The 13,101-nt window shown below is 41.5% G+C and overlaps 1 protein-coding gene across 1 annotated transcript in view; it reads right to left on the reverse strand.

The window, feature by feature from the left end:
- LOC140147171 (uncharacterized) overlaps positions 1–13,101 on the reverse strand; it is a 151,126-nt gene that overhangs the window by 63,640 nt on the left and 74,385 nt on the right. The window contains exon 5 of the mRNA XM_072168951.1: positions 5,973–6,233. Within this exon, the coding sequence (XP_072025052.1) occupies positions 5,973–6,233 (261 nt within the window). The remainder of the gene's footprint in view (positions 1–5,972; positions 6,234–13,101) is intronic.

Raw genomic sequence — 13,101 nt, forward strand, 5'->3', positions numbered from 1 at the left:
TTTCAAGTTCCTAATTTGACTACAATCACTCATCTTACAAACCTTGTGATATCCACATCTTACCCTTCATTAAATAAGGAACATCTATCAGCAATATACCATGCCTAAGCCACTCAGCACCACAGCATATCTCCTAATATAGGCTGTTGCTCTGTGACTACCAAGTATCTAACGATTCCTTCAAATCTACCCATGCAGTGGTTTTCATATCTCCCCCCTCATTAACTAAGGAACATCTATCAGCAATATACCATGCCTAAGCCACTCAGCACCACAGCATATCTCCTAATATAGGTGTTAGCTGTTGCTCTGTGACTACCAAGTATCTAACGATTCCTTCAAACCTACCCAAGCAGTGATCTTCATATCTCCTCCCTCATTAACTAAGGAACATTTATCAGCAATATACCATGCCTAAGCCACTCAGCACCAAAGCATATCTCCTTATCTTGATGTTAGATCTTGACGTTTTTTGTTGCTCTGTGCCTACCAAGTATCTAACATTTCCTTCAAACCTATCCATGCAGTGATCTTCATATCTCCTCTCTCATTAACAAGTAACATCTGTCGGCAATATACCAAGTCTACTGTCTGAGCCACCCACCCACCCACCATACCATATCTCCTAATATAGGTGTTGGTTGTTGCTCTGTGCCTACCAAGTATCTAACAATTCCTTCAAACCTTCCCAGGTAGTGATCTATACATCTTACCCCTCATTAACTAAGAAACAATTATCAGCAATATACCATGCCTAAGCCACTCAGCACCATAGCATATCTCCTAATCTTGACGTTTATTTGTTGCTCTGTGCGTACCAAGTATCTAACATTTCCTTCAAACCTATCCAAGCAGTGATCTTCATATCTCCTCCCTCATTAACAAGTAACATCTGTCGGCAATATACCAAGCCTTCTGTCTGAACCACCCACCCAGTAACCATACCATATCTCCTAATATAGGTGTTGGCTGTTGCTCTAAGCCTTCCAAGTGTCTATAAAAATCCTAATTTGGCTGCAATCTATCATCCTACAACCCTACCCACAAACCAATCCAGGTAGATCGCCCCATCTTCACCCTCATTAACTAAGGAATATCTATCAGCAATATACTGTACCTTAGCCACTCAGCACCAAAGCATATCTCCTAATCTTGACGTTAGTTGTTGCTCTGTGCCTACTAAGTATCTAACATTTCCTTCAAACTACCCAGGCAGAAATCTTTGTATCTCCTCCCTCATTAACAAGTTACATCTATCAGCAATACACCATGACCAAATCTAAGCCACCCAGTACCGTAGCATATCTCCTAATATAGGTGTTAGCTATTGCTCTGAGCCTACCAAGTGTCTAAAAAAATCCCAATTTGGCTGCAATCTATCATCCTACAACCCTACCCACAAACCAATCCAGGTAGATCTTCCCATCTTCCACCCTCATTAACTAAGGAGCATCTATCGGCAATATACTGTATCTAATCCATCCAGCTACCATACCGTATCTCCTAATATAGGTGTTGGTTGTTTGTTAACTGACAGGATTGGTCATCGGATGAGGATGATAAGTCCTAGCTGTTTATTGTACACAGTGAAACCATGTCACTGTCAAATTGCCGTCTTAACGATTTTTACTACATAATTGACAAATATGCAACAGGAAACAATTTCAATCAATTTTTACTGTCAATGAATGATGTTGATCACTGACCGAACACAGCAATTGCGGACAAGATAGCTTTTGTTGCTTGTTATAGTCAAATATATCAATCACAAACGATGTTTGATATTTCGAATAATTTTTTTAAATACAGAGATTCACGAAATGTTTAATTCACAAAACAAGCTGCCTGCAATTGTGCTATTCATAGTAGCAGTTTTCTGTGACACAAAATGATTATTTATTTGAAAAAAATGTTTGTCTCAAAATAGCACTTTCTTTAATCTTACCAATTGTTGCTTTCATAGCACCAGATTTCTAAGACAGACAAAGTGTACAAATATTTACCTTAAAAAATAGTATTTATTTTTCATTTTCTTCCCCCCAAAATACACTGGACTTGCATATAAATTATAAATCCTTAATCTTCAGTAAAAGCAAAAAAATCCAAGATAACTTATGCACTGTAAGCTATAAGTGTAACCTATACACAACATTGGTAAACATTGTTACAAGTCTCAAATTGATCAGAATTTTTGCTAAAAGTCTTTTCTAAATTTAATCCTCTTGCACATTATACAAACCAGATCCCTACAAACTTCCTCTCTGCCAGGCCTCAATTTAAATGAGATGTACACAGATATTCTAATTTTGTACCAAAAATGAGACGTCTACTGCAAAAGCTTCGTGGTGACACAGTGTTTTGCTAAGGAAATACACGTGTCTAATATTAGAGTCATCGTTGACAACTCACTGTCCCCAAAGACACACCAGCATTAACTGAACCATTTTTTGTGTGTATCAAATGAGGTTTCAGAAAATGTTAAGTTTCCTTTCCCTGAAAATGATCACACATTTATTACTAATTTATCTATTTTAGGTTTTTTCTCCAGTCTGTAACTCACAATTGTTTGGACAGTTTTGTTGCTTACAATACATGTAGAGGAAAAATAAACCAAAGTCAGGGAGAGTGTGGCCTATAACGGTTAGTGTACAAAATGTACTTGCCTTTGGGGCATGAGGTTCCGGGTTCAATTCCCAGTGGTGGAGATTTGCTGGGATACTGACTTGGTGGAGAAAAAGTTCGAAATTATTTGGCAACATCTGTAGATTAAGTTCACAGATTTCTGTTCTCCATATGGTTCATTTAGAATCAGGAAAATGAAACATGAATGTACTCCGTCTTTGGAAGGATGTTAAGCTGTCAGTCCCATAGTACAGAGAGTCATGACTATACATATATCTCGCAGTCAGTTTTAAAAAGAGTAGGGTGTTAACCCCTGACTGTTCCCAATCCACACCAGTGTTAAAATGGACACAAGCAAAAATAAGCTTCATAATAGGAACTATCTTGGGTTGTCCAGGGTTGTCAAAAATTAACAAATCAAATCAAATGTATGTTACTGGAGACTCGAAACTCAAAAAAATGAGACTCGAAAAATGAGACCCGAAACTCGAAGTCGAAGATTAGCAACACACAAATCAAAGTCAGGGGAAGGACAAGGATTTTCGATATTTTTAGGTACAAAACCTGCACAAGTACCAGGTTTCAATCATTGAGGAGGGAAAGGGGTGGTGCACTAAGTATTAGGTGATTTCCTACCACAGAGAAATTCCTTTCATTCTTGACAGATTTCTAGACCTGCTACAAAACATGCTTCACTTGGCAATTCTATGTATCTTAAAATAAATAAATCAGTGACTTTATTGATTGCTCTAACTTGTGGGTGACCCAACCTGAGCCCTACCCTGTGGCCCAGCCTGAACCCTACCCTGCGGCCCAGCCTGAGCTCTACCCTGTGGCCCAGCCTGAGCCCTACCCTCTGCGGCCCAACCTGAGCCCCCACCCTGTGGCCCAACCTGAGCCCTACCCTGTGGCCCAGCCTGAGCCCTACCCTGTGACCCAGCCTGAGCCCTACCCTGCGGCCCAACCTGAGCCCTACCCTGCGGCCCAACCTGAGCCCTACCCTGTGGCCCAACCTGAGCTCTACCCTGTGGCCCAGCCTGAGCCCTACCCTGTGGCCCAACCTGAGCTCTACCCTGCGGCCCAACCTGAGCCCTACCCTGTGGCCCAACCTGAGCTCTACCCTGTGGCCCAGCCTGAGCCCTACCCTGCGGCCCAGCCTGAGCCCTACCCTGTGGCCCAGCCTGAGCCCTACCCTGTGGCCCAACCTGAGCCCTACCCTGCGGCCCAGCCCGAGCCCTACCCTGCGGCCCAACCTGCACCCTACCCTGCGGCCCAACCTGAGCCCTACCCTGTGACCCAGCCTGAACCCTACCCTGCGCCAACCTGAACCCTACCCCTGCGGCCCAGCCTGAACCCTACCCTGTGGCCCAGCCTGAGCCCCTACCCTGCGGCCCAACCTGAACCCCTACCCTGCGGCCCAGCCTGAGCCCTACCCTGTGGCCCAGCCTGAGCCCTACCCTGCGGCCCAACCTGAGCCCTACCCTGTGGCCCAGCCTGAGCCCTACCCTGTGGCCCAGCCTGAGCCCTACCCTGCGGCCCAACCTGAGCCCTACCCTGCGGCCCAGCCTGAGCCCTACCCCTGTGCCCCCGCCTGAGCCCTACCCTGCGGCCCAGCCTGAGCCCTACCCTGTGGCCCAGCCTGAGCCCTACCCTGTGGCCCAGCCTGAGCCCTACCCTGTGGCCCAGCCTGAGCCCTACCCTGCCCAGGCCCTACCCTGTGGCCCAACCTGAGCCCTACCCTGTGACCCAGCCTGAGCCCCCCCTCTGCGGCCCAACCTGAGCCCTACCCCTGCGGCCCAACCTGAGCCCTACCCTCTGCGGCCCAACCTGAGCCCTACCCTGTGACCCAGCCTGAGCCCTGCCCTGTGGCCCAGCCTGAGCCCCTACCCTGCGGCCAGCCCGAGCCCTACCCTGCGGCCCAGCCCGAGCCCCTACCCTGCGGCCCAACCTGAGCCCTACCCTGCGGCCCAGCCTGAGCTCTACCCTGTGGCCCAGCCTGAACCCTACCCTGTGGCCCAGCCTGAGCCCTACCCTGCGGCCCAACCTGAGCCCTACCCTGCGGCCCAGCCCGAGCCCTACCCTGCGGCCCAACCTGAGCCCTACCCTGCGGCCCAGCCTGAGCTCTACCCTGTGGCCCAGCCTGAACCCTACCCTGTGGCCCAGCCCGAGCCCTACCCTGCGGCCCAACCTGCACCCTACCCTGCGGCCCAGCCTGAGCTCTACCCTGTGGCCCAGCCTGAACCCTACCCTGTGGCCCAGCCTGAGCCCTACCCTGTGGCCCAGCCTGTGTCCTACCATGTGGCCCAGCCTGAGCCCTACCCTGTGGCCCAGCCTGAACCCTACCCAATGACCCAACCTCAGAGCAATGATTTTTACAGTGCGCTTCCAGACTTCTGATCATTATGCTAAATATACAAAAACATACACATTGTTTTCTAGCAGGAATTCTCACCATCACACAGAGTTAAATGACTTGTCCCAGCAACTCAAGCGCCTTATGAAGTTTTTCCCAATCATAACCCGCCACCACTTATAAATTGCCAATGGCCCACTAAATTAATTTGAATTCCTGTATTTTACATGTGTCTGTGGAAGACGACAGCTTTTTGGAAGATTTCCAAAGATTTTGCACACACCCAATATGATATACATTCCGTTTACCTGCCACAAGTGCTTTCAATGGGTTTGCTGATATTCATCTACACTAGCATCATTTCCAACATGCTCATCTGTCAGGACAAAGGTCTTTAACCCCCAATATACTTGTACACTCATAGAATGACCTTTCAATACATTTGGTACAGAATCACATACTTCACAACTCGAGGTCAAAGCTATAACAGTTGAATACAGGTATATGATCGATGGCATTAGTAATGAGACCATTTCAACTGCTCAGTGATAGAAGTGGGTAGTAAGTGCAATAGCTGCCAAATGTAGGAGTACAATGTACTGTGTGTAAATTGCCAAATGTTCACAGGGCAGCTATTGTACTTACCCACTTCTGCCACTGAGCAGTCGATTTTGGCTCAGTGTTAAGCTGTGATGTACTCATTACATTACTGGAATATGAAAGTGACCTGAAGTGACATTTGGTATGATACTGACATGACAATACAAGCAAAGGTCCTCTTTCTGAAACTGCAAAAATAACCATGTATACATTAATATGCTAGATTCCAAATGAGATGATTAAATTCAGGTCATGTTCAATCCAAATCAGTTCAATAAGTACGACCTTCTGACAACACCATGCCATCCAATGGACAACTGGACTTAACTGAACTATATTGAACTGAACTACATTAAATTGAACTAAATCATGTCATATACAACCATGCTGTACCTACCATTTGGGCCACCTATCCGCACTCCTCTCTTGGGCGGTAACTCTGGGGAGTCACTTTGCTTTGGCGGTGGCCTTGGACTTCCACCAGTCTTTGCTGGCAGTGGCGGTGAAAAATCACCCCGTCCATCTACAGAGCCTACCGGGTACGTATTGGCCCCGGTTTTAGGCACAGTTTCTGAGTGGTTAATTTCTACATGGGTTAGGAGTGTTGATGTGTCTTGTTTCTGGCCAATGTTTCCATCTGGGGTTTGTAATGTGCAATCTGTAAGGTCGAAAATATGATAAAGCAAAACAAAAATGGCAATGAATGAGTGAATATGTTGTTGATATGATGATATTGTTGCAAAAATGCAGAAAAATGTCATTTACAAATTAGTTATTATAAATATGTTGTAAACAAAAGAGAGTTAATATCGCAAAATGTACTAACAGCCTAGTACATAGAAAAGAGTGAGATCATGATATGATTTCAAATTGAAAACAAATTCTGAACAAGAGCACCAATGGTACTGTGGCTCTGTGCTTTTTGGTGACAGTGAAAGTCGAATGTGCAACAGGTGAAATCATTGTGTGACATATTACATTCAATGGTACATCTAAGCTATCTCATTTGCAGAGCATGCAATGATACATCAATCAATTTTGGGAATTACTATTTAGCCACATGGATCTAACCCAAAAGAATCCTGAACTTGCTTTTTCTAAGCATAGCGAGCGGAGCTCTTGTCCAGCACGGCCGGAGGGTCCGAGGCCCGCTTAAGGGTCCCGGGTGGGGTCCAGAGAGTTCCTGCACCACATGCAGGAAAGGCCATTTCAGAGGGTAAAAAGAACATTTCAAAGCTCCTGGCTTGTTCTACACTTTTAATAAAAAGTGCTTCCTTCTTCCAAAAAACATGCTATAAAGTTTCGAGTTTCCTATACTTTTATGCACAAGAGACACTCTTAAGAAATGTTTTTGGCTTTATTACATAACCAATATGGCTGATGTTGATATATGTGAAGCAGATCAATAAGGCAATAATTTTAATTGTTAAAATCATTTTCTGTGTTTGGCATCCACTGCCTCCCCCACCCCACCCCCACCAACCGGCACCCCATCATGGGCCTTGACGGTCAGTGTGCTTTTGGTTAAAATTTCAGGACGACAAACATTTTAGCAGATTTAGCACCCCAAAAGAGACCATTTTTGACATAAAAACCTGTTTTAGACTTTAAAAAAAAAAATGCTTCCTTCATCCTAAAAAGTGGTTTTAAATATTCAGTTTCCCATACTTTTGTACACGAGAGACATTCTTCTAAGTTTTATTTTGGCCTAATAACATGGCCTACATGACTGAAATTGATATATATAATGCATAATATAAAAACAATGATTCATCACATTTTTGACCCACCTTTCGGTATGTGGGAAGGGACCACATGGCGGAGGTACTAATGCGCATGAAGAACACATTGTTTGATAAGAGTAATTTGTAAAATTCGGTATGTTAAACACGCAGAGTGATGTCACTACAAATTGGGACTAAAATATTGACTGTACCTACCAAGTTTCATGCCCATATAACGGTTTTACTAATTTGACCTCATATGACCCCTGGATGACCTCAGATGACCCAGTAATGACCTTCAAACAATTGGCTCTGAATGTTGACTGTACTTTCCAAGTTTCATGTTCATATAAGAGGTTTTACTAATTTGAACTCAAATGACCCCTATGACCTCAGGTGATCTTGAAATGACCCTCCAAAATTGGGCTCTAAATATTGACTGTACCCATCAAATTTCATGCCCATACAACAGTTTTACTAATTTGACCTCATATGACGACCCCTGGTGATCCCGAAATGACCTTCCAAATGTTGACTGTACCGTGCCCATCAAGTTTAATGCCCATCCAACAGTTTTTATCAATTTGACCTCTGGACTTTCCCAAAATTTGGCTATAGCCTAAATGTTGACTGTACCTACCAAGTTTCATGCCCATATGACAGTTTTTACTAATTTGACCTCAGATGACCCCTGGTGACCCCAAAATGACCTTCCAAAATTTGACTCCAATGTTGACTGTATCCACCAAGTTTCACGCCCATCCAATAGTTTTTACTAATTTGACCCGAGATGACCTCTGGTGACCCCGAAATGACCTTCCCAAAATTTGGCTATAAATGTTGACTGTACCCACTAAGTTTCATGACCATATGACAGTTTTTACTAATTTGACCTCAGATGACCCCTGGTGACCCCGAAATGACCTTCCAAAAATTTGGCTTTAAATGTTGACTGTACCCACCAAGTTTCATGCCCATAGGCCTCACGACAGTTGTTAGTTTCGAACTAGCACCCATCGGGTCAAATAATTGATCTTTGTAACTTTTTTTTTTTTTTTGAATACTAAAAAAAAAAAAGTGATTTTCCCACATCCCTGCTGTCATTGATCGCTTGCCATTCCTTTTGATTTCTCTCAAAATTTAGCTCATGATTATTGCACAGCCTAGAGTAAAACATGAAACTTTGCAACTTGCAATGATTTTTGAAACCACTAATTTCAGTCACATTTGAATTTAATAATTATTATTATTATGTTCATCATCTAACATTAAAGTCATCATAGTTATTTTGAACTTTTCTATTTAATACTGCCCCCCCCCCTTATGACCTTGAATTATTCATTCATAACTGTGACGACCTTGAGACCATCCAATCAGAACAGATCAGAATCGATCAATACGCCAAAAGGTCATGACCTCCTCCTGCTTGTAAACATAAAACAAACAAGCTGCACCAAAATCATGGCGAGATCGGGACCATCGACGTAACATCGATCAAATAAACCTTGGTCTTGAATTTCTTAAGAAGTCCTGGCCTAAAACCATGTTGTTTTTCAAGAGAAAACATATCAATCTTTGATATTCTGAAGTATAAAATTGTTGTGCAAAGTGGAACATCATTAATTTAGGCTGTTTTTGCTATGGAAAAATACGGAAGTGGTTCAATTTTGCGAAGTGGGGTAAAGGAAAATCTCATTGATAATATAATTTTTCCTCAAAATAATGTCCACAATATGATTAAATAGACTGTATTTAACTATATTCTAACAAAACTACAATGAGTGTGATGAAATACTGAACATTTTGCATGACTTGATGACTTTCGGTCCGTGTTTTTGCACAAAATGGAGAGGTCATAAAAATATGTGCACTTGCGCAAGGAAAAATAGTCCACTAGGAAATTCATTTACCCGATCCATTAGTTCAGATTTATTCAAGATTTAGACATGTTCTTGAACATTTTTGGACATTCCTCAACTATTTCTTTAATTAAATTGTAAAGAAATAGTTAAGAAAAGTTATGAAATAGTAAATAACTTCTGAATCTGAACTGAATCTTACGAAATTACCCTCCGTTGGTTTCCGTCACATTCACGCAACTCAAATTATACAGACCAAAATAATCTCGAGCACACACGGGTACCACAAAACAACTCGTTCATCGTGGCTTTTTTACCAAAAAATCATATTTTATCGACAGTATTTGAAATCCACCTGGAGTGCAATCGATTACAAAATAAATAAGCAAAATTTAGAAACAAATTTCAAGACCAAATATCAAACAGACAAACATCCTTAGCATAAAAACCAATGCCCGAATTGGCTCTCTAATTGTTCCGATCACATAGCCTCTTTTAGCTTCGCTCAGAGCCAAAAACAAATGGTCATTGCACAACTTTTAATCTGGTAAGAATAGCTTACATGAAACTGTTTCCACTAGACAAGTGGTTTTCCCAAACTCACTCAATCCGCTTTGACTCATTCTGAGAAAATCACCATTTTTGGACTGAGTGAATTTTAAAATAGCAATGTAAGAACCAGAATGTGAGGACAGAGTGAGTTTTGGAAAAGTAAAGTAGATTCACCAGCGATAGGAGACTGAGCGTGTGACAAGATTCACCTGCGATAGGAGACTGAGCGTGTGACTAGATTCACCGGCGATAGGAGACTGAGCGGGTGACTAGATTCACCGGCGATAGGAGACTGAGCGGGTGACTAGATTCACCGGCGATAGGAGACTGGGCGGGTGACTATATTCACCGGCGATAGGAGACTGAGCGGGTGACTAGATTCACCGGCGATAGGAGACTGAGCGGGTGACTAGATTCACCGGCGATAGGAGACTGAGCGGGTGACTCTTCCATCCTAGTAGTTACTTACAATGTATGATTATGTCCAATTATTATAGCCTACATTCAAAACCCCACTTATGTTATCCCTTCCTGGACAATATCAAGAGCTGATTTCTACATTGATCACTTCAAATAAGATACTAGTGTCATAATTGAATGCAACATTATTAGGTATCAAGATTCAAAGATTCCATTCCTGGGAGACACATTATCTGATTCAAGACACTCATGGATAGTATCACACTCTTATACATTCTGATACACAAGTAGGCTAACAGAGGTTCCTACTGTACATGGTAACCCCATAACCTAACCCTATGTGTATCATACATCTTTATTCCTTGCCTCCCTAAGTTAACTGCAGAATCTATCAGTAAATCAACTGCTCAGTGCCAGAAGTGAGTAAGTGCAATAGCTTCCCTGTGAATATTTGGCAATTTACATACAGTCTATTGTACCCATCTACACATGGCAGTCACACATGGCAGCTATTGCACTTACCCACTTCTGGCACTGAACAGTCGAAATAACAAAGCAGATTCTGGCTGTCACTTTGTGTGTTTTTCATGATATTAGATGCATAGATATTTAAAATCACTAGCCTTTCGCACTGCCAATTCCCACCTAAAGTGAGACGAGGCATGTGAATTCAAACTTTTGCGAAAGGCCCTTGGATGAATGGCCTACTTTGGTCTCACACAAACACTCCATCTATAATAGATCATTGTTCACGTGTTCACTTTAGGTATCTCAAACCTATGGCAGTGCTAAATCATAGGCACACTGGAAGTAAGGTGCTTCAAAAATACACAGTATTTTATGTACACCTATTTCAGGGGTACAGCATGAGTACTCAAATGATCCAACAGGTACAATGTGAACTTCAGAGGTACTAAGCCATGAAGGAGAATCTTGTTGTGTAAAACTGTTACTTCATACATTGGTGACTACTATAAAAAGTTCTAGACATTATTATTTTCCAGTTTGTGGTCTGATAATGCCAAACTGATAATTCTGTAACAAAATAGTAAATAGATAAGATCATATGACGTCCAAAGAATCCTCAGAAGTACTAAAGCCAAGAAGGCGCATTCAGATATGTATGCCCATTACATCACACCCTTGTGAATCGGTTACATTAATATTTTTCAATGTTGTGGTCTGTTTAATGCCAAGCTGATAATCATAATAAAATAGTTCATGATTAGATCATGACGTCTCAACCATGAGTAAATCTGACTGTTCTCTCAACATGGGCCAAGCCCCACTGCACACACACACCACCCTAGGGCACAAGTCATGTTATTCTGATCTGCCTGGTCAACTTGGTGAATCCCCTTTTACTCATCACATTAAGTCAAAACACAGCAGACCTGATGCCGAGAGCAAAAAATTATTTAAACATCAAAATCAAACATTAACAAGGAGCGTCAATGTCAAGGTACATATTAATTGATGAGCTAATAATTAAGTCAAAACAACGCTGGAGACCTGATGCCTTTAGCAAAAAAATATTTAAACATCAACATTAAGGTGGTATTGGAGGCATTATAAAAGTGCTCTAAACATGCTTTAAACAGATTAATTGAGTAGAGCAAAGCACACCTATCAATATGCCTTTTGTTTGAAGCAGATCGGATGTATACGGTTTTCCAAATATATCAATTTATATTTTCTTTATATCTTATTGTTTTTATCAATAATCAATATAGTTAATGAGCTAAAATGACTGGAGAAGCTCATTAACATATAATTTTTGCCAATATTTTGCTAAAAATCCATGCATAAATGTTCAGGGTACTTTTATTTTGAATACTTTTGCCCTGAAACTTGGTCAAAGTGTTCCTAATGTGTTCTAATGTATTATATAATGAAGCCGCCCCCTAATTTGCATATTTGCATAATTAATTAGCATTTATGCAAATTAGCTCATTAATTATGCAAATATGCAAATTAGAGGGCGGCTTCACTATATAATACATTAGAACATATTAGAAACACTTTGACCAAGTTTCAGGGCAAAAGTATGCAAAATAAAAGTACTCTGAACATTTATGCATTGATTTTTAGCAAAATATTGGCAAAAATTACATATTAATGAGCCTTTGCAGTCCTTTTAGCTCATTAACTATATTGATAATTGACAAAAACAATAGGATACAAAGAACATATAAATTGATGTATTATGGAAACCGTATGTCCGATTTGCTCCAAACAAAAGGCACATTGATCAGTGTACTTTATCCTACTCAATTAATCTGTTTAAAACATGCTCAAAGCATTTCCTAATTTCTAGAAAATGCATCCAATACCACCTTAAACATTTACAACAAGCATCAATGTCAAGGTACATATTAATTGATGAGGTAATAACCAAAACAATGAAGCACAAAGCTTTGTTGTTCTACACAGCAGCTGAAAGGAGTATCCCATAATGCATTGCAGTATATCTGCATGCCCCATAGCAAATGTATACAAAAAATAAGCAAGAGCTGCTTAGATGCTTAGAGAGCTATGGATAGTTTCACAATACTTTAGGGGTCATATTTTTGCAAACAAAAGTCTAAGCTTCCCTGATATAAGCAAGTTATTTAAAGTTGAAATGAGGATTTTGTGTACATTTTCTATGGCACATTCAGTTCTGTTATGGTACTGCAAAGCATAATGGGATACTCCCTTCAGCTGCTGTGGTTGTTCTGCACACAATAAATAATCATCAAGATAGATGATACCTGATTTTAGACATCAGAAAAGAAAAGGCAACAAAACTGCCATCTCTGAACTCTAATCCTTAGACTGCAGCTCTTTTATAACATGGGTTGTTAATGCACTTTAATACTGTACCTGCCTACCAGTAGATTGTATGATTATACGACCAATCAGTGGGGTTACAAGTCAATCGTCAGAAAGGCCCTTAGTCCAAAAACCTATTTTAGTTGTAAAACCCTAA

This window comes from Amphiura filiformis, chromosome 3, assembly GCF_039555335.1.
Source record: "Amphiura filiformis chromosome 3, Afil_fr2py, whole genome shotgun sequence".
Taxonomy (NCBI): Eukaryota; Metazoa; Echinodermata; class Ophiuroidea; order Amphilepidida; family Amphiuridae; genus Amphiura; species Amphiura filiformis.